This window comes from Mus musculus, chromosome X (genome assembly GCF_000001635.26).
Source record: "Mus musculus strain C57BL/6J chromosome X, GRCm38.p6 C57BL/6J".
Lineage (NCBI taxonomy): Eukaryota > Metazoa > Chordata > Mammalia > Rodentia > Muridae > Mus > Mus musculus.
Window position 1 is genome coordinate 100,621,934 of NC_000086.7, and position 26,559 is coordinate 100,648,492.

General features: G+C 41.5%; 2 protein-coding genes across 5 annotated transcripts in view; one reads left to right on the forward strand and one right to left on the reverse strand.

Annotated features, from left to right (window-relative positions):
- Nucleotides 1-937: 937 nt before the first annotated feature.
- Nucleotides 938-4,015, reverse strand: Pdzd11 (PDZ domain containing 11). Of its 3 annotated transcripts, none has more exons than NM_001356384.1 (7): nt 3,953-4,008; nt 3,355-3,454; nt 2,862-2,945; nt 2,600-2,656; nt 1,929-2,027; nt 1,650-1,710; nt 938-1,494 (listed from the first exon to the last, which is right to left on the reverse strand). In NM_001356384.1, exons 2-7 carry the CDS (start codon nt 3,439-3,441, stop codon nt 1,460-1,462), a joined length of 423 nt encoding a protein of 140 aa, NP_001343313.1. In that variant the 5' UTR covers nt 3,442-3,454; nt 3,953-4,008; the 3' UTR covers nt 938-1,459. The 3 variants fall into 3 exon arrangements, with proteins under 3 accessions (NP_001343313.1, NP_082579.1, XP_011245987.1); NM_028303.4 differs by having other exon boundaries at nt 3,883-4,008; XM_011247685.2 differs by having other exon boundaries at nt 947-1,494; nt 3,937-4,015.
- Nucleotides 4,016-4,131: 116 nt separating this feature from the next.
- Nucleotides 4,132-26,559, forward strand: part of Kif4 (kinesin family member 4) — a 101,207-nt gene continuing 78,779 nt past the window's right edge. The window contains exons 1-6 of one of the 2 annotated variants that reach the window (NM_008446.2): nt 4,132-4,655; nt 4,771-4,885; nt 11,906-12,096; nt 13,751-13,843; nt 16,351-16,517; nt 16,744-16,838. In NM_008446.2, the coding sequence (NP_032472.2) occupies nt 4,536-4,655; nt 4,771-4,885; nt 11,906-12,096; nt 13,751-13,843; nt 16,351-16,517; nt 16,744-16,838 (781 nt within the window). In that variant the 5' untranslated portion in view covers nt 4,132-4,535. The remainder of the gene's footprint in view (nt 4,656-4,770; nt 4,886-11,905; nt 12,097-13,750; nt 13,844-16,350; nt 16,518-16,743; nt 16,839-26,559) is intronic. The other variant, XM_006527855.4, reaches the window with a different exon arrangement.

Below are 26,559 nucleotides of genomic sequence, written 5' to 3' on the forward strand. Positions count from 1 at the left end.
CAAAACCAAAATCCCAAATAAGTAAGTAAGTAAATAAATAAATAAGGTAAATTCCTGGGTTCTCTCTCAAATGAAAAGAATCACTCTCCAGAGGAAGGTAGGAGATTCTGTCCAGCTCCAGGATTCTTGCACGTGTTTGCTTGCCACTCCCTGCAGGCGAAGAATAGACAACTTTGGGAGCCGGTTCTCTCCTTCCACCATGTGGGTCTTGGAGATCAAACTCAGATTGTCAGCCTTGGAAGAAGGCATCCTTTCAGCCCAGAGAGTCCCCTCGATGGCTCTGCTCTCCCTAGGATTCTTTTTAAGTCAAATGTTGGGCTTTCACTGTAGCAGCACCTCCTCCAGAGAAAAAAAACCTTTCAATTATGACTGGGTATTTTAATGTCATTCAATGGAGACGACACCGTCATGATCTGTGTAAGATATGTAATGTTCAGTCACTAGGACAAAGGAAAGCTATTTGGGGGTAGGGTCAGAAAAAGGAGGAAGTTGGTAATTCCCACTAACTACAAGTGGGAAACCACTTTCCTACTGCTATCTGTGAAAAGGAATAATCTATGCCACTTCCTTGGCTTAAGTTCCAGATCAGAGAATGTGGGAAAAATATATCAACACCAACCCCTACAGCACCAAGTCGAACACTCCTGGGGAAGGGGCAGTTTTACCCAGAGCCCTTGACTCTAGGGATCCCTTAGTATTGAGAGACAGGGTTGCTCTGTGTAGACCAGGCTGGCCCAGACTCAGAAATCCGCCTGCCTCTGCCTCCCTTGGGATTAAAGGCGTGCGCCACCACTGCCCAGCTCCCTCGGGTATTCGATGGCTAGTGTTTTTTAAGCTCCCAAGTATTCTGGCCTGATAGAGATGTAAAGTAAGTATGACGTTGCTGTTTCTCCCAGTGTTTGATTGATGTATTTGTTTTCCTCAATGGCATTTTATATTCAAGCAGTAGTATCACTCAAGCCACGTTTATTCAGTATTGTGTTTTTACTTTGGGTGGGGGCGGGGATGAGCAGGACGTGTCTCCTTGGAGTTTCCTAAGTGTATGGGACTCCAAGGTATATATGTACAAGGACTGGATGGCATGGCCAGGCAAATCAGATGGAAGGTTCCCAAGACTTTTTTTTTCTACTGATTTCTACGAATAAAATTAGCTGTATAAGTGACCAATCTAAGGTACCTGATAAACGCCAGTTGTTTTCTAGTTGGCTTTTCCCCACAGGCTACAGGCATCTAGACATCACTATCTTTCTCCTTTTCCAGAATGAAACTCACCTAGCAAACTAGGGAACTCCTAGTACAGTACAGTACATAATACAGCTGGTAAGCCGTCACCCCATCCTCCCCATCCACTAAACCAGGACGGTGTGGAGAGTACAATTTCCTGACTTCTCCAACTTCTCAGAGGTCTAGCCAGCTTGTCCTGGCAGATCCCACACGGAAGGCTGTGGGCTGCAAGTCTCTAGTGCACAGTCCGTTCCTTTTGGCGATGATAATCTGGGGTAAGAAAGAACACAGCACATGATTTTCAGGATGAGTTCTCAACTTCTGGGGCTTGCCATTATCCATATTTCAAAGACTTCTACTTACCTAGAGCCCTGCCATATAAGTAAAAAAAGAAAAAAGAAAAAGAAAAAAAGAAAGTGCCTTACTGTAGGGAAAGAAGCGCACACGCATGCTGATTTCTCGGGCTGTCTTCAGGATTTCCACAGCCTGGAAGGAACACGGCAGCTTGTACAAATGAAGAGCTATTACTCAGGAAAGAACTATAATACAGCAATGGAATGCGCCCCATCTAGCTCACTGATAGCTGCTCTCTTCTGGTACATTTCCCTTGAAGAGATGCTTTCATACAGATAAGGCTATTCGGGTCCAACCTGTCCTACCTGAGATGGCTTCGTGCATGACTATAGTCCATGTGCTATGCTTACTTTGCTGTGCTCAATATCTTGGAAATCCACATCATTCACAGCTAGAACTTGGTCCCCTTCTTGAAGTCCTGCTCGATGTGCATCCGAGTCTGGAATCACCTGTTAGTGAAGAGGTATTATGTAGTTGTGATGGAGTAAATCAGGAGACTGCAGGGCAAATTCAGTGCTCTTCAAATGTGTTATTTTTGGTGATACCGCCGGGAGATTAAGTGGCTTGCTAGTGAAATTTGGTTCTCAGTTTGTTTTTTTGAGATTCTTTTTTTTTTTTCTTAATTAAAGACAGGGTTTTTCTTTTGTAGCCCTGGCTGCCCTGGAACTCACTCCGTAGACCAGACTGGCCTTGGATTCACAGAGATCTGCCTATCTCTGCCTCCCATGTGCTGGGACTAAGGTCCTATGTCACCATTGTCTGCCTTGACTTTATAGATTGTTACCTACTCCTAATCTTCCCCCTTCTGCCTCTCGAGTTCTCAGAGTACTGACATGCCCACATGCCCCAGCATACTGGCCCCAAGTACAGTTCTCAAAGGGAAAGGCTGAATTTCCATTATGTCTATCCTATGACTCCAGCGGGTCATCCATTTTTTTATCTGCTGGGCCACCAGTGCACTTTAATATGATAACAAAGTAGCTAGCCATACAGCCTATCATACACACACATTCACACAGACCTTGGAGATGAAGATGCCTAGCTGCGAGGCCTTTCCTCCTCGGATGTTAAATCCCAACTGAAAGACAAAAGGACACAGGATGCAGACTCAGCAGAGACATAAGAACAGGGACATCTATGTACTCAGAAGAAAAGGAGATGCTGTAGAAGTGCCACCTCTGCTTTTCTGGTCACCTACCTCCCAATCCACATCCACACCCCAACCATGGCCAATTTCTGGCATGGACCAAACGTTACTGGAATAAGAGCCCCTATAAGTTTACCTGAGCACCAGGAGGCTTCTTCAGTGTAACAATTCGGGGCAGAAACTGGGTCAACTCATTGTTGTAGTCTGGGTGGTACACTCTCTGCAAGATACAGCAATCCCCGAAATCTTATTCCCAGTCTTAGATGTGTTACATCTACCTTCTTTTAGAATACCAATAAACCAGATATATGTCAGGAATTGGTAAAGCCATTGACTCAGTTTACAAAGCACAGATAAAACAGTCCAGAGGAGTGGCTGTTTAGTCTCGGGACATGTTAGTGGCCCTATAGATCCCTAGTCCTTTCTTATTGACAGGATGGAAATTAAGGCTCTGAATTTTCAGAATTCACCAGTGTGAAGGGTTCTGGCATGGTGATTCTGCAAGAAGTCACCAGTGGGTCACTGTTGCTCAGAATTCACCTAAGATCCACTCTCCACTGAGTTTCCTAGCCCTGCTACTTTTTCTTTCATAGATCTCATGATTATTCAGGAATGCAGATGGCGCCCACCTCATGAGGAGGAATCCACGCTGGAGGGTTTTCATAGGCCGGCAGGAAAACCACAGGGTAGTCATCATAGGGAATCCGGTTGTCCATTTCAGGCAAAGCCCTGAAAAGGACGAATCAAAGGAAACGAAAATGATTTTAAAAAGGACCAAGCACTCTAAGTTCCAGAAAGCCTTCCAGCCGAGGGCCATTCCTTTATGGGACTAGCCCACAAGTAGGTGTTAAGATTGGGGAGGGGGGGTAGGGAGGAGAGGCAGGCTACAAAACAAAATAACAAAAACAAAAGACAAAAAAATTAATTTTTTAAGCACTCTAATGGCATGTTTGCATTTCTCACAATTCTACAAAAAACAATAGGTGTCACCACTTCCAACCTAGGAAAAGAGAATCTACACATCTACAAAGATCTACTTTAAAACAGCAAGGGAGTGCCAACTCTTAACTATCCCATAGGGATTGGGGCCAGACACAATCTCTAGAGGTGCTTAGTAAACGTGGTGTCCACAGACGGGTTCCGTCTACACGGGCTACCTTCTAGATCCAGGTCCTGCAACCCGCCCGAATCCCGCGCTCGCGACCACTTAACTCAGGGCCACCTCACCGGTAAGAAGGCCTCGGTCAGCGACAGCCAATTCGGCGTCGGAACCGGAAGCGGATGCTCCTACCACCCTGCCGGGGCGGAGCTCTCTTTGGGCGAGCCAGAGCTCCAGCCTCCTTGCGCGTCACGGTGTGCGTGCTCAAGTTCGTCTGCTTCTCACAGGCTGTACGCGCTCCGATTGGCTGGCGCCTCTGGGATCAATTTGAAACTTGGCGGTTAAAGCTCCGGTTGGAACAGGGCGCCAGGGAAGGTCGGTGAGAGGGACGTTTAGTTTGGTGAGTTACCCGGGCACCGCGTTAGCTCCGATTCTGCGCTTTGGAGCACTTTAGGGCTTGGGGTCGCGGTTGCTGTCTCTGCTGGAGTTTCCTTATTGCTGACGCCGCTTCGCCCTGCAGTATTGGGACTGACAAACCTTTAGGCGGTGGCCAAGAGTGACAGGACACCGTGATCCCGCTGGGAGGGAGAGTGCATCAGCGAGTTCCGAGCTCTCCCACCGCCTGAGAAGGGCCTTTCCACTCCTGCCAGCCTCCGGGGGCTCCTGGGAGAGCCGGCTTCACCCAGCACGGACACCTGCTGAGCTGGTACCATGAAAGAAGAGGTGAAGGGGATTCCCGTAAGAGTGGCACTGCGTTGTCGCCCCCTCGTCTCGAAAGAGATTAAGGAGGGCTGCCAGACGTGCCTTTCCTTTGTGCCCGGAGAGCCTCAGGTGGGTAGTCGAGTCTGGAGTGGCTTCCTCCACAGCTGAGGCTGAAAGGAGCGAGGGGCGTGGTCAGGCATTTTTTTTTTAATCCTTCCCCATCCTTGTCTCTTGCCTCTTGCAGGTGGTGGTTGGTAATGATAAATCATTTACCTACGATTTTGTGTTTGACCCCTCTACTGAACAGGAAGAGGTCTTTAATACAGCAGTAGCTCCACTCATAAAAGGCGTGTTTAAAGGTGAGGCTGTCTAATTCACTGGGCGTTTGTGTGTGTGTGGGTGGGTCATATAGGCACTACAAATAAGAGGAATGGATGAAACAGACTTCTGCCTTTAAAAACAGCCCACAGCCTAGTAACACATCCAGTTTATCTTTGACCTAGACATATTTTGTTGTCTTGGGACCTCACAGAGAACCTTTCATTTCAGCACTTGGGAGGCAAAGACTGATGTAGAAGCCATGGAGGGATGTTCCTTACTGGCTTCCTTCCCCTGGCTTGCTCAGCCTGTTCTCTTATAGAACCCAAGACTACCAGCCCAGGGATGGTCCCACCCACAAGGGGCCTTTCCCCCTTGATCACTAATTGAGAAAATGCCTTACAGTTGGATCTCATGGAGGTATTTCCTCAACTGAAGGTCCTTACTCTGTGATAACTCCAGCTGTGTCAAGTTGACACAAAACTAGCCAGTACAACCACCCTCCTTGATTTGGCTTATGCTGTGCTGGAAAGCAAACGCATGGCTTTGTGTATGCTAGACAAGTACTTTGCCAAGTGAGCTATAGGCCCAGACTTTATTGTAAAACTTGAAAACACTGTAGTTATAGTAGTTATAGAAATGTTGCAAGAACAGCATAAAGATGCCATTTTTTTCATAGAATCATTGGTAATAAGTTGTTGATGTTATGATCCCTGAATACTTTACCATATATTTCCAGTAAGCGTCATGACATAGCCATCATAATCACAGAAGTTGCAATGTCTTGTTACTACTTTCTCATCCTCAGCCCTGTTCAAGTGTTGCCAGTTGTTTCAGTAATACCCTTGATAGCAAAGAATTTAGTTCAAAAATCATGGTATGATTAGCTGCTGCGCCCTTCTTATAGTCCCCAAGTCTAAAGTAGTCCTTGAACCTTTGGGCTTTGTGTTTTTTAAAGCCTTCATTGTTTTGATACTTGAAGATTACAAAGCACTTGTATCTTTCTTTTTGCTTTTATCTAACGTTATGATAAAATTTGAGACGGTTTTTTGTGTTTGTTTGTTTTTTTAGCAGAAACACCACAGGCGTGCTTCTGTATTCTCATTGATTCCTGTCAGGCAGTATATGGTTTTAATTTGCCCTATTCCTGTTATTGTTAATCTCAATCATCTGACTAAGATATAAACCTACCAGATCTCCTCCTGTAAAGTTAATCTTTTTTTTCCTTTTTGCATATTTGAAAAAGCATTATATAGTTCTGTCTAATTCCCTTCTTCTTCCTTTTCTCTTTTACATGCTTTTGTTTAATTCGCATCTAGTTTACTATTCACTCTCCAGCTGAGAGTGGAGGGAAGCAATAGGTTTTTTTTTTGTTTGTTTGTTTGGTTTTTTTTTTTTTTTTTGGTTTTTCGAGACAGGGTTTCTCTGTGTAGCCCTGGCTGTCCTGGAACTCACTTTGTAGACCAGGCTGGCCTTGAACTCAGAAATCCACCTGCCTCTGCCTCCTGAGTGCGCAATAGTATTTTTAATAATTAAATTGCTCCTCACTTCCTTTTCCTTCTCCAACTCCTACCATGCCCCACCCCTTTCCCTCTTAAGTACATGGCGTCTTTTTAATTCTTGTTACATATACACTCATACAGTCGACTGCATGATATATAAATAGACCTGTGGAGTCTTCTCAGTGTTGCTCATATGTGTATGATTTCAGGGCTGACCACTTGGTATGTATAACCAGTTAAGGGGGATATCCCTGGAGAAGATGGAGTCTACCCCTCTCAGCAGTTGTTAGTTGCCTGTAGTTCTCTGTGGTAGGGTGGAACCTACCACAGAGACATGAGGTTTCTCCCATGTTAGCATGTCACTTGTCCTTCTTCAGATCTTATGTAGGCAACCATACTGTTGAGGTAGTGGGTGAAACCCTCTTATTATTTCTAGGTGACACAATCATCTGATTTCCTGGTCCTCTAGCTCTTACAATCTTTCTGCCCCCGTGTCTGCTATGTTCCCTGGGTCTTAGGTACACTAAGGGGTACGCATCCCATTTGTACTTTGACCAGTTATGATTTTCTGTAATGGTCTCCATCTGTTGCAAAGAGAAGCTTCTTTGAAGAGTGAAAGCTACTCTTATCTATGGGTATAAGGATAAGTATTTAGAATGTAGTTATGAATTACACTGGTTTAGTAAAATAGCGATAGTAGGCTCTATTCTAAGATCTATTCCCCCGGTCGTCGGCTAGGTTTCCAGTATCAGGCATGATTTCCTTCCTGCTGGGAAGACCTTTGTTCAATTAGAAAGCACTTGGTTACCTTACCACCCACATATGAGTGTCACCTTTAGGGAGATCTTGCTATGCTGGTCATTGTTACGATTCCTAGGCTTCTCAGCTAGGCAGGACTCTTGGTTACTCCCCTCCCTTGGCACTTTATATAATACCTAGTTCCCAAGGGAGAGGTCCAGGTCAGATCCATCTCTGATCCTCCAAGTCCAATGTCCAAAGTTCACAGTGGCTTCAGCAATAGGTACTTGACCTCCAGCCTTTGGAATACAACAGTAGTAGCCTAGGCGTGCTGGTTTGGGACTCTCTTGTCTCCCTGACCAACAAGTTGAAAGGTAGTTTCTCATGTCCAGTACTAGGTTTTTTTTTTTGGGTTGGTTGGTTTTTTTTTGTTTGTTTGTGTGTTTGTTCTTTTAGATAATCTAGGGCTCTTGAGGGGAACATCGTCACCTAAGTGGCATAAGTTATATATGCATGTGTATACATTTATATATATTAGATGTAATTTTAGGTAAATAAAAATAATATGATTCCTTATGGGTTTTTCAGACATCCTTAGTGTTAATTGTCCCCCCACCCTCCCTGTCCTGTCCTGACCCTGGTAGTTCCTCTGCAATTAGAGCCCCTAGCGTTTTTCTATTTTCCCCTTTCTATCATGTGTCTCCTGCTATTCCTTTTGAAAACAGAGTCTTATTGGGTGCATGCCTACTTTGAACTCATTCTGTAATGCAGTAGAGACTAGCTGTGAGCTAATTCTTGTGCTTCATTCTCCTGAACGATAGACTTCTGTCTGTCTTTTTCTTTTGTCTGTCTACTTGCCTGATTGCCTCTCCCTCTCCCTCCCGCACCCTCTCTGAGTATGTACATATGAGTCGTTTCCGATTCTCCTGGAGCTGGTTGTGAGCCACTTGAAGTAGGTACTTAGGAGTTGAACTCAGGACCTCTGGAAGAGTAGTACATGCTCTTAACCACTGAACCACCTGTCCAGGTCCTTCTCTTGTATTCTTAACCTGGGAAACATGAGAATTAAACTGTATTATTTGAAGACAATAGCAAGTATAAAGTGATTCTAATATACATGTTTTTAACACCATCCTTATTTGTAAGGACAAATCTGGTCTTTTTATATTCATTTCAATAGTGCCTTTTTATGCTCTGGACTCCTGGTCCCAGAGGCCAGACTGTTTAAGACCCAGTACTAAAACCTGGCCTTCCAAGATGTCGCAGCTTATACCTATCTGTGGTGTTGTAGAAAGTTATAAAATGTTATTCCCTTGCTCCACAGTCATCAGATTATAACAGTAATAAACTTCAATTCACAGCTTGAGAGCTTTTATTTAGAGCAGAAATCTCTCCCCTTTCCTTTCTTCCCCTCCCCTTTCCTTCCTTTCCCTCCCCTCTCCCTTTCCCCTTCCCTCCCCTCTCCCTCCCCCTCCCCTCCCCTTCCAAGATTTTTCTTTTCAGGCTTCAAAATTATTTGGGTAAATAGTAGATGGCAGCTTTAAGACCAATGCAGTGACTGTTTTAAACAGAGTTTCCTTTAGGTTGTCTAATTGTCTCTTAAGGGATGGTTTTCGGAGGTATTTCTTACATGTTGAAGTACAGTTGAATTTATAGTTCCTACTTACCAGTTAGTGAGTGATAATAATTTAATGTATCAATAGCCTATCTGTTGCCTAATTGTCTCTTTTTAAAGATATTACTTTAGTTCTAGCTAGAGTTTTCTGTCTCCAGTTCTAATCAAAACTGAAGACTTGCCAGGCGTGGTGGCACACGCCTTTAATGCCAGCACTCGGGAGGCAGAGGCAGGCGGATTTCTGAGTTCAAGGCCAGCCTGGTCTACAAAATGAATTCCAGGACAGCCAGGGCTACCCTGTCTCGAAAAAACAAAACAAAAACAAACAAAAAAGCAAAACAAAAAAAACCTTAAGACTTATGGGATAAAATGAAATGTATGCATAGTAATTCATATTCTCTGGCAAGACAAAATATAAAAATGGATGTAGAAAATAACATTTTCATTTGAACTAAGCTCAAACAGATATACATCTTACCCATCTTTCTGCAAACATTACAAATTATATATAGACTATAATAGGAAACACTGTCACTATTCCATGGTGCATCCAATGTAATAATTTATAAAACGTGGGCTGGAGAGGTGGCTCAGCAGTTAAGAGCACTGACTGTTCTTCCAGAGGTCCTGAGTTCAAATCCCAGCAACCACATAGTGGCTCACAACCATCTGTAATGGGGTCTGATGCCCTCTTCTGGTATGTCTGAAGACAGCTATGGTGTACTCATATACATAAAAATAAAAAGAAAGAAATTTATAAAATGTGAATAGAAAAAACTCAGTTGTTTACCTTACTATTGGTCACAGAAAATGATTACAATGTGAGTTGATATCCTTTTGATCTTTTCCACTTTTACTTATAGTTGAATTACTTTTTTTTGGGTTTTTATTTTGTTTTGTTTTTTTGGGGTTTTTTTGTTTGTTTTTTTTTGAGACAGGGTTTCTCTGTGTAGCCCTGGCTGTCCTAGAACTCACTTTGTAGACCAGGCTGGCCTCGAACACAGAAATCCGCCTGCCTCTGCCTCCCAAGTGCTGGGATTAAAGGCGTGTGCCACCATGCCATTGAATTACTTTTAACCCACTTTTTTCAGTCAATTATATCAATAATTTTTAGTCAATTAAAAAAATTTAGAAAAATTTTGAGACAGAGTATCCCTAATGTAACTCAGTCTGGTCTTGAAAAAAAATTTTTGTTAAGGCAGGGTCTTACTATATTTTACCATTGCTGTCCTAGAACTCATGATTGCTATGTAGACCTGGCAGGCCTCAAACTCAGAGATTCTCCTGCCTCTATCTCTAGAGTTCTGGGATTAAAGATGTGTTCTATCGTACCTGGTTTAGCCTTGAACTTTTGAAAGTGCTGCTGGCATTTGCAGGAAAGCTCTGCCAGGCCTGGTTCATGAACACTATGAATAGATAATTCTTTATTAGTACTCCATGATAGCAAAGGGTCTGTGTCACATTTAGTCATACTTAAATACTATGTGTGCCTGGAGCCTGACAACATGATTTTTGTATGTTCAGATAGGGATTTATTTTCATTTATTTATTCACTTTGCCTCCCAGTATCAGCTGCCCCTCTCCCCAGTTTCTCCGCACACAGCTCCTTCCACCATCCCCCTCCCCTTCTCCTCTCAGAGGATGGACACCCCACCCCAGGTATCACCTCACCCTGGTACATCAAGTCCCTGCTGGACTAGGTGCATCCTCTCCCACTGAGGCCAGACAAGGCAGTCCAGTTAGGGGAACTGTATCCACAGGCAGGCAACAAGTTCAGGGACAGCCCCCCCTCACCCCCGAGCTCCAGTTGTTTAGGGAAACCGCAGGAAGACTAAGCTGCACATCTGCTACATATGTGTAAGGGGCCTAGGTCCAGCCCATATTTATCCTTTGGTTGGTTGGCTCAGTCTCTAGGAGTCCCAAAGTTCCAAGTTAGTTGATTCTGTTGGTTTTCCTGTAAAGTCCCCAGATAGGAACTTGTCATTCATCATTAAAAAAAAAAAAATTCTGCTTTTTCAAGTTCTCTTTCCACCCCAACTCTCTTTTTCTTTAAAGATTTCTCTTTATTTTATGTGTATAGGTGATTTGCTTTCATGTATGTCTGTGCACCACATGTGTGCCTACTGGTCACAGAAGCCAGAAGGAGGCATGAGATCCCATGGAACTGTAGGTATAGATTGGTTGTGAGCTGCCATGTGGGTGCTGGGAATTGAATCTGGATCCTCTGGAAGAGCAGCCAGTTCTCTTAACCAGTGAGCCAGCTCTCCAGCCCCAGCCCCAATCCCAACTCTTTTTTTTTTTTTTTTTTTTTTTTTGGTTTTTCTAGGCAGGGTTTCTCTGTGTAGCCCTGGCTGTCCTGGAACTCACTCTGTAGACCAGGCTGACCTGGAACTCAGAAATCCTCCTGCTTCTGCCTCCCAAGTGCTGGGATTAAAGGTGTGGACCACCACTGCCCAGCTCCAATCACAACTCTTAATCCTCATGTTTTAGCCACCCAATTTCTGGGATACAGGCATGTGCTTTTACATTTGGCAAGACTTTCATACAAATTCATACCAGAATTGTTTTTGCTCCTTGTGGCTGATTAGGGTTTCTCTGTGTAGCCTTGTCTTTCTTGGAACTCACTCTATAGACCAGGGTGGCCTTGAGCTCAGAGATCCCCTTGCCTCTGCCTCTGCCTCTGCCTCTGCCTCTGCCTCTGCCTCTGCCTCTGCCTCTGCCTCTGCCTCTGCCTCTGCCTCTGCCTCTGCCTCTGCCTCTGCCTCTGCCTCTGCCTCTGCCTCTGCCTCTGCCTCTGCCTCTAGAGCACTGGGATAAAGGTGTTCACCACCATTGCTTGGCTGAGACTTGTATTTTCTTTCCATAATTTAGAAGTATTCAAGATTAGAAGTACAAATACTCAAGTATGAATCTTTGAAAGGTTTTTTTACCATGACCTGGCTGCCTTTATTATCTTAGTCACATCTATGTTTGACTTCCTAGCTCTTAAGGGCTTTGAAACGGTGGCACAGTCAGAGGTCAGTATTTTTCTTTGCTTTTCTTGAGGAATTCAAACCTTGGAACACACAGGCCTTTGCTTTGTATTTGCTGTTTTCAAGAGACTCTGTCTTAAGAAAACAACCTCAATTTTGTTACAAGCAATAGCTGCATGTTAACCGGATGAACAGTCTTGAACACTACTATCCCCGTGGTTTCTATTTTGCCAGGATACAATGCAACTGTCCTGGCCTATGGGCAGACTGGATCTGGAAAAACGTATTCAATGGGAGGTGCATACACTGCAGAACAAGAACATGACTCAGCCATTGGGGTTATTCCCAGGGTAATACAACTGCTCTTCAAAGAAATTAATAAAAAGAGTGACTTCGAATTTACTCTGAAAGTGTCTTACTTGGAGGTAAGTGATTTCTCCCCAGTCATTCTGAAATCAAGATTATCTTTGAGTGGGAAAATACATCCAAATGAGAATTTTCTTGGCATGACTCAAATCAGCAAATTGAATTTTTAGTAAATTGCATTTAATAAATTGATAGCTAAAACTTACTTGCTCAGTTGGATCTGGATGTTACCCAGTTCTTTTCTTAATTAGAATTATCTACTTCATCTGATTGTTAGAAGAATTGGCACTGCCATGCAAAAATATGATAGGAATTCTTTAATTTTCGTTTGGCTTGTATCACTGATTCTCTGTGAAGTCTGCAGAAAAGTGCCCCATTTCACTTCACTGCTAAGGCTTGAATTAGAATGCTGCTCTTCCTTCATGAAGAATGTTATTAAAAATCAGGCAAAATATTATGCTGTGTGTAAGTGGTGATAAAATGTACATTTACGCAACAGATACTTATTGAGCATCTACTATGTGCCAGACCCTGATCTAGGGACTTAGATCATGTATTTGAGAGATATCAGTGGACTAACAGATTTTAAACCCACTGTCCTTATAGGAACCTGAATAGTGCACATCAGTATAAAATTACTGTCCAATTGCGTCTAACCTCATGATACCATAAGGCATATTTAGAGAATCTGGCTTCTGAGAAGCTAACTTATTGGTTCTACTGAAGTGATGCAGTGATATCTATATATGAGGAACTATAATTAAACTTATAAAGCTTATGCATGTAATCATAAATTGTGTGTAATAGTTCATCCTCATGTTGAATTACATTATGTTATCAGATATAAGAGATAAAATGAGCAGGGGAGTTAAAGACGATTACCCTTTATTTTTATTGTTTTATATTTTAAATTCTGTGTTTGTGTGTATGTGGGTATGCACACATGAGTGTAGGTCCTGAGCATGGCAGAGTTGTAGGATCCCCTGGAGCTGGAGGACAGTTGTAAGCTGCCTGACGTAGCTGCTGGCACCAAATTTGGGTCCTCTACAAGAGCAGTAGAGGGCCATTGAGCCATCTTTCCAACCCCACCCAGATTAGCTTTCTGAGTCTTGATTAATCCAGCCTTGGTCAAGGTAATTGAATGTACAAATAACTGGAGAAGTGTATTAAATAGTGACATTAGCAATAACAGCAAAGAACTGTAGTGTGTATCACATAGAACATTCTCTAAATTATTTAAAGTTTTACTGTTTTATTGAAGTATTAGTTACAGCCCTTCTCTTCCCTTGCTCCCAACTTCCACCCTGCCTTCCCATAAGCAACTAATGCTCACATTTTAATTGGTTAAATTGGTAAAACTGATGCTGTTAAGATATCATGAAGGAACTGAATTTGGGGCCCGGAGAGGCTCTGGAGAAAAGCACACGCTGTCCTGGAAAGTGCTCAGGTTCAGGCCGCCCAGCTCCTCTCCTCTCCTCCCATCCTCTCCCATCCCTTCTCCTCCCCTTTTGTTCTCTTTGCTGCTTTTGTTTGCAATGCTAGGGATTACCAGAGCAGTCTTGTGAATGGCAGGCAAGGCAAGAGCTCTACCACAGTTGTACCCATACCCATGACAGCCTTTATAAGTGTAATCAAAAATTACTTATGGTCTTGCAGTCCACACAGAGATGGCCACTGTTAACATATTTTGCCATTTTCTTTCAACAATATCAGATCTATAATGAAGAAATTTTGGACCTTCTATGTTCATCTCGTGAGAAAGCTACTCAAATAAATATCCGGGAGGACCCTAAGGAAGGCATAAAGGTGTGTTTTCCCTCCCTCCCTCCCTCTCTCTCTCTCTCTCTCTCTCTCTCTTCCTTTCTTCCTTTCTTTCCTTTTTCTCTTTTTTTTGATGTTATTGCAAATGTTGGTAACTACTAAAGCTTATCTTTACCGCTGTGGTTGTGAATTATTGCTAACGCCTCAGTCTTTCAGGTTCTGTTTAGCACTAATTCCTTTAGTTAATTATTAGATGAGTGTTCTTACGGGAAGAAAATTCAGCTTCATCATTTTCTTGCTACTTCTTAAAGCATGTAGCAGCAATTAAATATTGTTTACAGGATTCTGGAGCTAAGTTCCCTAGTATGGTAGCCACATGCTACAAGAAGGCATTTAAAGTATAATTAATTAAAATTGAACAAGCAGTTCCTTAGGCACACTTGCCACTTATCAAGGAGACACCTTTCTGGGTGGTTTCTGACTACTTTATTGTCTATAACAGATATGAGAGATAGTCGTGATCACAGAAAATTCTACTGGATACCACTAACCGATATTGTACTGGGCTCTAGACTGACATAAAAAAGTAGAAAATTAAACTCAAGTATAGCACGAATCCCCTACGGTGAGATGATCACTTATCTGAGAGCTTTGGTCACATGGTCTGGGTACAGTGCTTGAGTACTCAAGACAAGAAGGACAGATGGATGAAATCCAGGAGGACAGATTTGGGGAAATGTGGGAAATCATAGCTTATCTGTCTTCTTTCCCTCTTTCTCTTCACAAAGAACACAGAGTGACCATTTAGGGTGCAGGCAGAGAGTAGGTGCTTGTTCATCTGAGCCTTTTTTCCTTTGGGATCCTTACATTGTTAGCCAGGTATGAAAGCCAGACGAAATACCAGATCCTGTAAGCTTGAAATATAAAGGGAAATAATTTGGATAGTGAAGACAAAATCTGGGCAAAATATATGCGATCACCAAGAAGAATGTGGGTGCTGAACTACTTCTTGACCATGGCTTAAGATCTTTTCTATGCTCCGCATGAAGGCAGGAGTTAAATCCCAGGCATTGTTTGAGGCAAGGTGCTGTGATTCAAAAAAAAGTATGTGTTCCTGATACAAATTGGAGCAAGAGCAAGTTTGTAAACATGTTAAAGATAGCATTTAAACAAAAGGTCTGTTGAGATGGTGCAGGAGGTAAAAATGCTCGCCACCAAGCCTTATAACCAAGTTTAATCCCTGCACCCCACAAGATGGAAGTAAGAACTGACTCCTACAGATTGTCATCTGACCTCTACACATGGACTTTGGCAGACACAATGCTGCAGCAGCGGGGTGTGAATACACATGTGCTTGAACAATAAATGAATTGTATAAAAGAAAGACTTTTTCTAGTGAGGAGTAACTCTAGCAGGAAAGTTAAATAAGCCTAGACCAGTCTGTCTGGGACAGAAGACTTGGTCTGGGGACTGAAAGGGGATGTGGCAGGAAAAGATTATGAAGCCAGCCTAAGCAGCTTAGGTTCTCCCTACCCCCAACCCCTACCAACAGTATGCAGTTCTATAGGACTTATGAGGAAAACATCGCCCTGGCCACTCCTAGTGGGTTTTTATCTCACATGTCTATCTCTCCAACTTTGTTGCTCCTGGAACTTCAGAGAGGATTTTTTTTTGTATCCTCATCATCTAGTAGAGGTGTTAGTAGTATGCTGGCATTTTAGGAAGGCTGACTGGAAATGAATTGAAGGGGAGAAAGACTAGGCTGATAAATATGCAATTGGGGAAATCATTGCCTTCTTTTCCCACGCAAAGTAATATGGCTGTGGGTGTGGTTTAAAAAAAACCCTAAGAGGAAGTAATCAATTCCCAAGAAGATCTGAGTCAATGACGCATGGATCTGAAGGAGGAACTGGCAATGATTGAAAGTTTTGAGCTTTTCATGGACATGGAGCAGTGGTGAGGAATATGGTCATAGCAATACTACGGCTAGCAGGAACCTCATGAATTTCCCTAGTCCTATCACTGCCACCTTCAAACTCCAAGAGAGTGACTTCTGCACGTTCCCCCAGGCAGTTAAAGTACTGTGCCCAAAACTTGATTTTTTTTTTTTTTGTGGCTTCCTAGGCCAGTAAAAACTGCCATGGTGTTTCCTGTCAAAGAAAATGGAGTAGAAAATGGATCGCTGCGACAGAAAGGCCTGTGGAGCAGAGAGAGATGCTGTAGAGATTTGTGTTGTACTTGATCTCTTTTGAGGCCAAAGTTGACTTGGACTTGGGACTCCCTAAAAGCCAGCTACCCTCCAAGATCTAGAGACTTTCTCTGACTCCTGTATTATCTAGTACCCCCTTTCTCAACTTTGTAGGGAAGGCTGGAGCCCTTGCTCCTCCAAGCATCCTAGACTTCCTGGTTTTAAAGCCTTCCTTTCTTAACCCTTGTGCACACTGATATTTTCCTGGAATAGGAAAGCATTTTCCACTTGCTAATCCCTGTATTTTTATTCAAGTATTAGAAGAAGGACTCAAGGAAGCCTTTTTCCCCCTCTTGCAAATTAGATTGTGGGACTGACAGAGAAGACTGTGCTGGTGGCCTCGGACACCGTTTCCTGTCTAGAGCAGGGTAACAACTCCAGGACTGTGGCCTCCACAGCTATGAACTCCCAGTCATCTCGATCTCATGCCATCTTTACAATCTCCATTGAGCAAAGGAAGAAGAATGACAAGTAAGTCAGAGCGTCCTAACTGTCTGTGTTCTGTGTTCAGCCGCCTGCCAGGTGGCTGCCCAGGTTGATTTGACATTCAGACTTTAGAGTTATGAGCATTAATGACCCCCGGAGCTACTTTGACTGTCTTTTAAAAGACATGAGAACTGAGCCAGTCAGCTCTGATAGCTCAGCTACTTTTAAGCTTATCTATTGTTTTCACCGTGTCTTCCTGTTATTATCACAGAAATAGCAGCTTTCGTTCCAAGCTGCATCTTGTAGACCTCGCTGGATCAGAAAGACAGAAGAAAACCAAGGCTGAGGGAGATCGACTGAGAGAGGGTAAGCCAATTGCGGTCATAACTAACTCTTCGGCAAAAACACACATGCTTTTTTTGTTGCTACTGTTGGTATTTTGAAGGGACTATTTCACTTCATCTTCTAAGTGTCTACAGTTCAAATTTGAGATTACTTTCAGAAATAGTGAAAAAATGATTCCTTTTCCTTGCACTGATTCACAAATTCAAGTGTGAAATTAGAATCTCTCCTTCAGTTGGTTTTCATCTGGTCCAGTAAATTCTAGCTTTAATTTATCTCTAGTGACTTATAATTAAAATATTCCAGTTCAACCAGGTGTGGTGGTACACACCTTTAGTCCCAGCATTGGGAGGCAGAGGCAGGTGGATTTCTGAGTTCGAGGCCAGCCTGGTCTACAAAGTGAGTTCCAGGACAGCCAAGGCTATACAGAGGAACCCTGTCTCGAAAAACAAACAAACAAACAAACAAATCCAGTTCATTGTTCCATGTGCCCGCTGCCCCTTGCAGATGTTACTGTGTGTAAACCTTATCAGCATAGCTTTCATATCTTGGCTCAAGTCACCTGAAAACTGATGTTACATACTTCTAATATGACAGTAGCCCAGTGATACGCCCGAGCTACTTCCTTCTTCAGCATCTGGCTTTCATTTCTAGATGAGTTAGTTTTATACATGCCCTTTGTGTTTTATATTCACACGTTGGGCTTTAGCCTTCTTTTTATTAGATGTTTGATTCTGAGTTGATTTGGGGGGATTTACATAATTGAAATATAACTCACATATTGTATTTAAAACTGTACATGTCAATGGATTTCATATATTCAGAGTTGTGTAGGCATCCCCACTGCCTCGTCTCAGAATATTTTATCACCCCAAAGAGAAGTGCCATAACCCATTAGTGCCCACCCCCCATTCCCATCTATCTCTAGAGAAAATAATAAGTGATTTAGATACTAATAAAAATAGTCACTTTTGGTGACTGATGTCTTTCACTTAGCATAAAATCATATAGCATGTTAATCAGTACTTCATTCTTTTTATTGCTGAGTAATATTCAGTTGCATGGATATACCACATTTTGTCCTGTTCATCAATTTTCTAGTGTTGGCTGTTTTAAGTATTATTCTCTGAGCGTCTCTATGTAAGTTTTCATACAAACAAACTGGTTTTGTTTTTGTTTTGAGAAAAGGTCTTTCTATTTTTGGCTCCCCCAGAATTCAGTATGTAGACCAGGCTGGCATCTCATAGGGATCCACCTGCCTCTGTCTCCTGAGGGCCACTGTGTCTGACCTCAGACAAACTTTTAAATCTATCTTGAGGACATACATAGGGATGGAATTGTTGGGTTATTGGTTAACTCCACTTTAACTTTCTTTTCTATAAAAAAATATACAGAGTGAATTTTAGTATATTCACAAGGAGTTGTTTAACCATTCCCAAAATAAATTCTAGGATGTTTTTACTGTTCCCTGAGCAAAGCTGATACCCATTAGCCGTCACTCCCTGCTCCTGTCAGTTTGCTTCTGCCCTGGCAATAACAAAGCCTCTCCCCTTCTGCAAATTTCACTCTTTTGAGCAGCTCGTGTAGAAAGTCTTATAGTATGTGCCCTGTTTTCATCGACTGATATTTCTTGAGCAGGTTCTTGAGCATACTAATCCTGAGCTACACTAGCTCTTCCTTCATTGACTGTTTCTCGAAAAGCATGTTTTCCTAATCCATCCATGTTATAGCATGTATCAATGCTTCGTTCCTTTTTATTGGGAATTAATTATTCCTTTTATAGAAATAACACATTTTATTGATGCATTCTTCCTTTGACAGATGTTTGAGTGGTTTCCAAGTTTTTTTTTTGTCTTTGTGTCTTTGGTTATTAAGACTAATGCTGCTTGTTTGTTTGTTTGTTTGTTTGTTCAATCAGTTATCATGTAGCCCAGGCTGGCCTAGAACTTACTATATAGCCACGGCTTGAACTTTTGATCTTTCTACTACCTCTGCCTCCCAAGTGCTGGTATTATAGGCATGTGTCACTACCATATTGGCTATGAATATTTATGCACAAATATTTCTTAAATGTGTATGTTTTCATTTCTTTTTGGTATATATGTATATATATATATGTATGTATATATATATGTATATGTACATACATACACACACATACACACATACACATATACATACACATATACATATACATATACATATACATATACATATACATATACATGAATGAATGAATAGAGTTGCTGTCCTGGAACTCACACTGGCCTTGAACTTACAAGGATCCTCCTGTCTCTGCCTCCTGAGTGCTAGGACTAAAGACATATGCCACCACACTGGGTATCTGTCTTTTTTTAAAAGGTGTATTTAATTATTTTATGTATATTACTGCTTTATTTGCATGTATGCCTGCATGCCAGAAGAGGACATCATATCCCAATGTAGATGGTTGTGAGCCACCATGTGGTTGCTAGGAATTGAACTCAGGACCTCTGGAAGAGCAGCCAGTACTCTAAACCACGGAGCCATCTCTCCAGCCCATATTTATGTTTTTTTAATTCTAGCCCTCTAAGTCGGCATGAAAGAGTAACTCATTGTGGTTTTCATCTGTATGTTGAGAATTGTTTCATATGCTCATTGACAATTTGTATATCTTCTTAGGGAAAATGACCATTTGTATCAGTTATATTTGATTAATTTCAAATAATTTTTGCATGTGAGTGAGGTTAAGATTATTTCCTTATTTCCAATCTTGTGCATGTGGATATCTAGTTATTCAGTATCATTTGTTCAAGGACATTTCTTTTCCCATTGAATTTTGTTGCCCCCCCCAAGTGATTAGACTAGTCCGTGGATCTGGGTCTCTTTGCTTTCACCCATGCCTCCCTGACTTGATTACTATACTTATGTAGTGAATTTTGAAGTTAAGACATGTGACGCCCCCAACATTTTTTTTTTCAAGATTGCAGCATTGGTTCTTTGGGGTTCCTTAAGTTTCCATGGCAATTTGAGGATCAACCTATTGATTTCTGCAAAGAAGCCAGCAGGAGTTTTTATAGGCGTCATATCCAATCAGCAGATCTGTTTGGAGAGCAATGCCTTCAGCGATGTTCAATCTTACAGTTGAGAATGCTGTCTTTTTTCCTTACTATCTTTTAATGAGCTTTTTTTTTTTTGAAGTATGACTTTAATGTTCTCTTGATTTTATTTCTAAGTATTCTTTTCAGAGCTATTAAAATGGAATTGTTTTGATAATTTCATTTTAAAATTATTTATTAAGCTTAATAAGTTGATTTTTTTTATCCATTTTGCCTACCCAGTTTGTTGGTTCTAATAGTTTGGTTAGATCTTTTGGTGAAGAGAGAATTTTACTTCTTTCTTTCCCATCTGGATGCTTTTATTGCTTTCCTTCTTTTTTTTTCTCTGCCTACTTGTCCTTGTAGAAGAAGCTTTAGTGCATTATTTGGCAGAAGTAGTAAGTATGACTATTGTCGTGTTGGTGATCTTGAGAGAAAAACCAGGGTTTTTTTCCATTAACTTTATGTTTGCTGTGCATTTTTCCTAGAAGGCTCCCCCCACCTTGAGGAAGCACCATGTCTGGTTTGGCGAGCATTGCTTTTAGTATGTATCGGTATTTGTCAAGAGCTCTTCATCATTTTTGACATGATCACATTATTTTGTGCTTTCATCTATTCCTTGGTTTTTGGTGGTATTTGGTCTCTTTCAGTCCTAATTCTGTACAGTTTATATTCTGCCCCCATACAAGCTTAGCGAGACTAGTCTCACATCTCCTTAACTGCTTGGACTTGCTAAACCTTCCATCATTTACCAAGGGCTTGCTGCATGGACAAGGGGACACCTTCTACACCTGGACATTCTGGAACTCTACTTTAGCATTTATTCATTACTTGAGCAAACCTCAAATCATTTATATATGTTTTCCATCAATTATTTTGCCAATTAGAATTGGCTACTGTTAGAGTGATTTTTTTTCCTCTCTTTTTAGGTTTATTGAGTTTTATTCTTTACAAATAAGCATCTTTTTGTTGTTTTTTTTGTTTGTTTGTTTGGTTTGGTTTGGTTTTGGTTTTTCGAGACAGGGTTTCTCTGTGTAGCCCTGGCTGTCCTGGAACTCACTCTGTAGACCAGGCTGGCCTCGAACTCTGAAATCCACCTGCCTCTGCCTCCCAGTGCTGGGATTAAAGGTGTGCACCACCACGCCTGGCTACAAATAAACATCTTATATGTTCAAGATAATACGATATTTTAGTAATAGAAATTCATTATGAGATGATTAGCACATCAAGCTAGTGAATATAGCCATCACTTCACAGTTGTCTTAGTCAGTGAAGAGACACCATGGCTGAGGCAACTCTTATCAAAGAAGAAAGCATTTACTGGAGGGCCTGCTTACAGTTTCAAAAGCTTAGTCCATTATCATGGCAGAGAGCTTGGTGGCAGGCAGGTACGGCACTGGAGAAGGAACTGAGCTATATCTTAATCCGCAAGCAGAGCGAGACTGGCTGACTTGGAGAGAGTGGCCATGGTATGGGCTTTTGAGACCTCAAAGCCTACCCCAGTGACACTTCCTCCAAAATGGCCACACTTCTAATCCATTCAAGTTTAAGAGATGACTAAAAGATTAACATAGTAAAAAAATGAACCTGAACAAAAGGATTATAAGTTCTAGGCCAGACCCGGGCCCACAGCAAGACCTTAAGACTGGGGTTAGAGAGATGTCTCTGCAGTTTAGAGAATTTGCTGAGCAATCATGACCACAGTTTGGATCACAGCACTCTTGGAACGAACCAGACATCTTGCTAATACCTGCAGTTGAGAACAAGATGGAGACGGGAACAGCGTTGTGATTTGCAGGCTTCCATCCTACTAGAGAAAATGTGAGTCCCAGGTTCAGGAGAGACCCTGCCTCAAAAGAATAGGCATAAAACCATAAAGGAAGATACCCAGTGTCATCTTCCGGCCTCCACGTTGACACATGCACAGACACCCGACGCACACATGCAAATAAATGAATCACTGAAAAGAATAAGGCTGACTTTTGTTGTTCTAGCCAGAGAGCACAATTGTTCAGCATGCAGGAAAATGGAGATGATATTAAGCAAAATAAGTCAGTCAGAATAAAAATAAGTTTTTTCTCAATTTGAATCTAAGATTTTATATAGACACATAAAATCTTTTGTGTGTCTGTGTGTACACATGCATATTAAAAGTAGAAAATCTAGAATATAAGCCTATAGGGGGCCATTCTTATTTAAACTCCCACAATCTGCTCCCTGGATCCATAGGCTTGTAACCATCTCATAATGCAAAAATGTATTCAGTCCAACTTCAAAAGTTTCTATACACCGTTTAAAAGTTCAAAGTTTCTTCTGAGACTCATACAGGCTCTTAACTATAACCCCCAGTAAAATCAAAATCAAAAAGCAGATCACATACTTCCAACATACAATAGTGCATTACCATTCCAAAAGGGAAGAAGGAGAGCATAGTGAAGAACTATTGAACCAAAGCAAGACGGAAAACCATAAGAGCAAACTTAAAATTCTACTTCTCTGCCTGATGTCAAAGCACTCGTCAGATCTTCAGCTCCTTTTAACTGTGTTGATTATAACACACTTCTCTCTCGGGCTGGTTCCATACCCTGTTAGCAGCTCTCCTTGGCAGGTATCCCACAACTCTGACATCTCCAACATCTTAGGGTCTCTAAGGCAATCCATGCTTTGCCTTCACAGTTTCACAATGGCCTCTCTGGGCCATTGGTTTGCTTTGTAGTGCTGACAACTGAACCCATGACTTTGCACATGGTAGACAAGGTACTACTGAGCTGTGTTCTTCAGCCCAGCATGATGTTTTTGAAGCTTATATATATTTTTGCTTTGGTGAGTGATTGTCTCTTTGTATTTCTGAATAATGTTCCAGCCTTTAGCCTTTGATTAGGCAATGATTTGACTTCTATTATCTTTTTGAATTGTTTCAAAATTTTAGCCATTTTGTATAATGCTGTTCAGAACATTTATGTGCATACCCTTTTGTGAACATGTTTTAATTTCACTCGAGGACATACTTAGGAATACAAGAAGGTAAATATGTGCTTATATTGATTAGCAGATCTCTAATATACTTGATATACATATCTCCAGTGTACGAGAGTTCCCACTTGTTCCTGTCTTCATAATTCAGATTACTTCGTACATTGTAATAGATGTCAGACCGTATATGCTCATAGTTTGAATCTGCATTTTCTAGATGATGTTTGCTGGTTCCCTTTTAGTATTCTTACTGGCTACTGGCGACTCTACTCTTTCCTAAGTGTCTGCTCAGATCTTTCTTGCCTTTTTCAGAATTTGAATTTTCCATCTTTTTGCTGAGGTTTGTAGTTCTTGATATGTTCTGGGTTTAAGAAGGAAGTACTTGGGTTGCAAATATTCTTTTCCAGATTTCAAGTTACCCGTTGTTTGAGGTTTGTTTGTTTGTTGTTCATTTGTTTTGAGATAGGGGTTTGTTTTGTAGCTCAAGCTGGCCTGGAACTCACTATGTAACCTTGAGGTAGCCTTGAGCTGTGGCCCTTCCTGTCTTTGCCCTGACTACTAGATTATAGGTGGGCACCATTACACTTGGTTCCTGCCTATTTTGTTTTGCTTGTGTGTGTGTGTGTGTGTGTGTGTGTGTGTGTGTGTGTGTGTGTGTGTGTGTGTCTGTGTGTGTGTCTGTGTGTGTGTCTGTGTGTGTGTCTGTGTGTGTGTCTGTGTGTGTGTGTGTGTGTATGTGTTTGTTCACAAGCACATGGTACAATAAACATGTAAAGGTCAGAGGATAATTTTATTTGTAAGAGTCATTTCCCTCTTACTGTGTGGGTTCTGGGATCATGAGGCTTGGTGGCAAGTACCTTTATCCACCAAACCATATTATTGGCCATCACTTCTTTGTGTTTTGTTTTTGGTTTTGGTTTTTGTTTGTTTGTTTGTTTTTGTGAGACAGGGTGATTCTGTGTAGCCCTGGCTGTCCTGGAACTCTCTATGTAGACCAGGCTATCCTCAAAGATCTACCTGCCTCTGCCTCAAAGTGCTGGGATTCAAGGCATGTACGAACACCGCCCAGCTCCATCATACCTGTTTTTGTTTTTTGTTTTTTGTTTTTGTTTTTTCGAGACAGGGTTTTTCTGTATAGCCCTGGCTGTCCTGGAACTCACTTTGTAGACCAGGCTGGCCTCGAACTCAGAAATCCACCTGCCTCTGCCTCCTAAATGCTGGGATTAAAGGCGTGTGCCACCACGCATCATACCTGTTTTAATGATGTCTTTTGTTGAACAAAAAATTTTGATGTGGTCTAAGCCATCATTTTTTTCCTTTAATAACATACTGTTTTTTGATGTCTTACCCATTAAATTTTTGCCTACTACAAAATTACGTGTGTTTCTGCCTGAAGTTTCATGGACTTAGTTTGCATTTAGTTCTTTGACGTGTCTTAAATTAGTTTTTGCTTATAAATGAGATAGGAACTGAGGGTCATTTTTCCTTTACATGGATATCCTGTTGCTTATGCACTACTTATTAAAAAGAAGTTCCTTTTTAAGGACATATTTACTGTCTTGTATTCCTAAGTATGTCCTGGAGTAAAATTAAAACATCTTCACAAAAGCGCAGGCACACAGATGTTCTGAGGAACATTATTTGTTAGGCAGGGAACATACCTCATTGGTAGAGTACTTGCCTGTCACCTACAATCCCCAAACTTCAAACAAACAAACAAAGCCCCTGAATTTATTTCTAGACCATTCTGAACTACGGGTCAGTTTGTTTATGAGTACATTTTTTTGGTGTTTTGTTTTGTTTTTGTTTGTTTTTCGAGACAGGGTTTCTCTGTGTAGCCCTGGCTGTCCTGGAACTCACTCTGTAGACCAGGCTGGCCTCGACCTCAGAAATCCGCCTGCCTCTGCCTCCCGAGTGCTGGGATTAAAGGTGTGTGCCACCACGCCTGGCTATGAGTACATCTTTAAAGAATCAGGAATTAGGTTTTGCTCTGGAAAGGCAAGTTCCCCTTGGCTTTTCTTTTGTCAAAATTGCTTTCTGAGAATTTTAGAATGAGATTGTCAAGTACTGAAAATTAGAATTCAATTAATAAATTAAGGAGAATTTGGGTAAAGTTTGCAGCTGTCTTGATACAACTTATTTACTTGCATGTCTTGTTAGGCTTACTCCAGCATATTATATAGTTTTGCTGATATTTTGAGGATTTTCTGTTTTCTGTGTCTGCATAGGAAAATATTCCTTTTCAGATCTTGGTCTGCTACCTAGCTAGCTTGCTTCACTGCTTTCTTTTTTTTTTTTTTTTTTTTTTTTTTTGGTTTTTGGTTTTTGGTTTTTTGAGACAGGTTTCTCTGTATAGCCCTGGCTGTCCTGGAACTCACTTTGTAGACCAGACTGGCCTCAAACTCAGAAATCCGCCTGCCTCTGCCTCCAGAGTGCTGGGATTAAAGGCGTGCGCCACCACACCCAGCTGCTTCACTGCTTTCTTATCTTCTCTCATCTACCAGTTGTTTCATCTCCTGAGATTGTCTGAGTGGGTTTCCATTGTTTGTTGATGTTATTGTTTCTTCTTCTTCTTCTTCTTCTTCTTCTTCTTCTTCTTCTTCTTCTTCTTCCTCCTCCTCCTCCTCCTCCTCCTCCTCCTCCTCCTCTCTTCTTCCTCCTCCCTCTCCCTCCTCCCTCTCCTCCTTTTTTTTTTTTTGCCTTTCCATGGCTGGCTTGGAACTCAATCTGTTGACCAGGGTGGTCTTGAACTCAGAGAGCCACCTGCCTCTGCCCCTGCCTCCTGAATGATGTCACATTATTTTCAATTAAACACTTTGGTCTCTTCATTTTAAATATTTCTGCTTCACTTCTTTCATTAAGTTCATCAGGGCTATGCTGGGTGGTCCAGTAGTAATTGGCATTGTTTTTTAAATACTCTAGCCAGAAAGTTCCCAGTGACTTACTGTTGCTATCTACTGTACATTGATAACCCGTAGCCATTATCAAGTTAAGAAAGTGGTCATTTATTGCTAGTTTGTAAGTAGTTTCACTTTTAAATTATTATTTTATTTTATTTTATTTTATTTTATGTGTTATGGGTGTTTGTCCTGCTTGTATGACTGTGTACCACATATGTGCCTGGTGCCCACACAGGCCAGAAGAGAATTGTAAGCCATCATTTAAGTGATAGAATGGAATCTAGGTCCTCTGGAAGAGCATCCAGTGCTCCTAACCACTGAACCATCTCTCCAGCCTTAATTGTATGTTTTTAAAAATGAGAAATAAGAACCAGGTACATCATTAGGCACATCATATTCCCAACATGTGGGAAGTAGAAGCCAGAGGTCTGGGAGTTCAGGGCCATCTTCAGCTACATGATGAGTTGGAGGCCAGCCTGGGCTACATGAAACACAATCTCAAAACAAAAGTAAGAGAGAAGAGTAAAATAATGTATTTTATCACTTATCATTGATTAGAAAAGAGGAAGTGTCCTTTATCCTACCTTCTGTTGATAGAATTCTAAAAATAGATGTTCTATAATGTACTGAATTGACCATGAGAGGCTATTTTTTCTCTCTGCTGCTGGATTTACTGTCTTAGTTATGTCTTATAACTTTTTCAAATCTGGCCTTGTGAGAAAGTGCCTATAACCTTTTTGGTATATGTACTTTCCCATCTAATATTAGTTTGAATATAAAATGATTTGGAAAGCC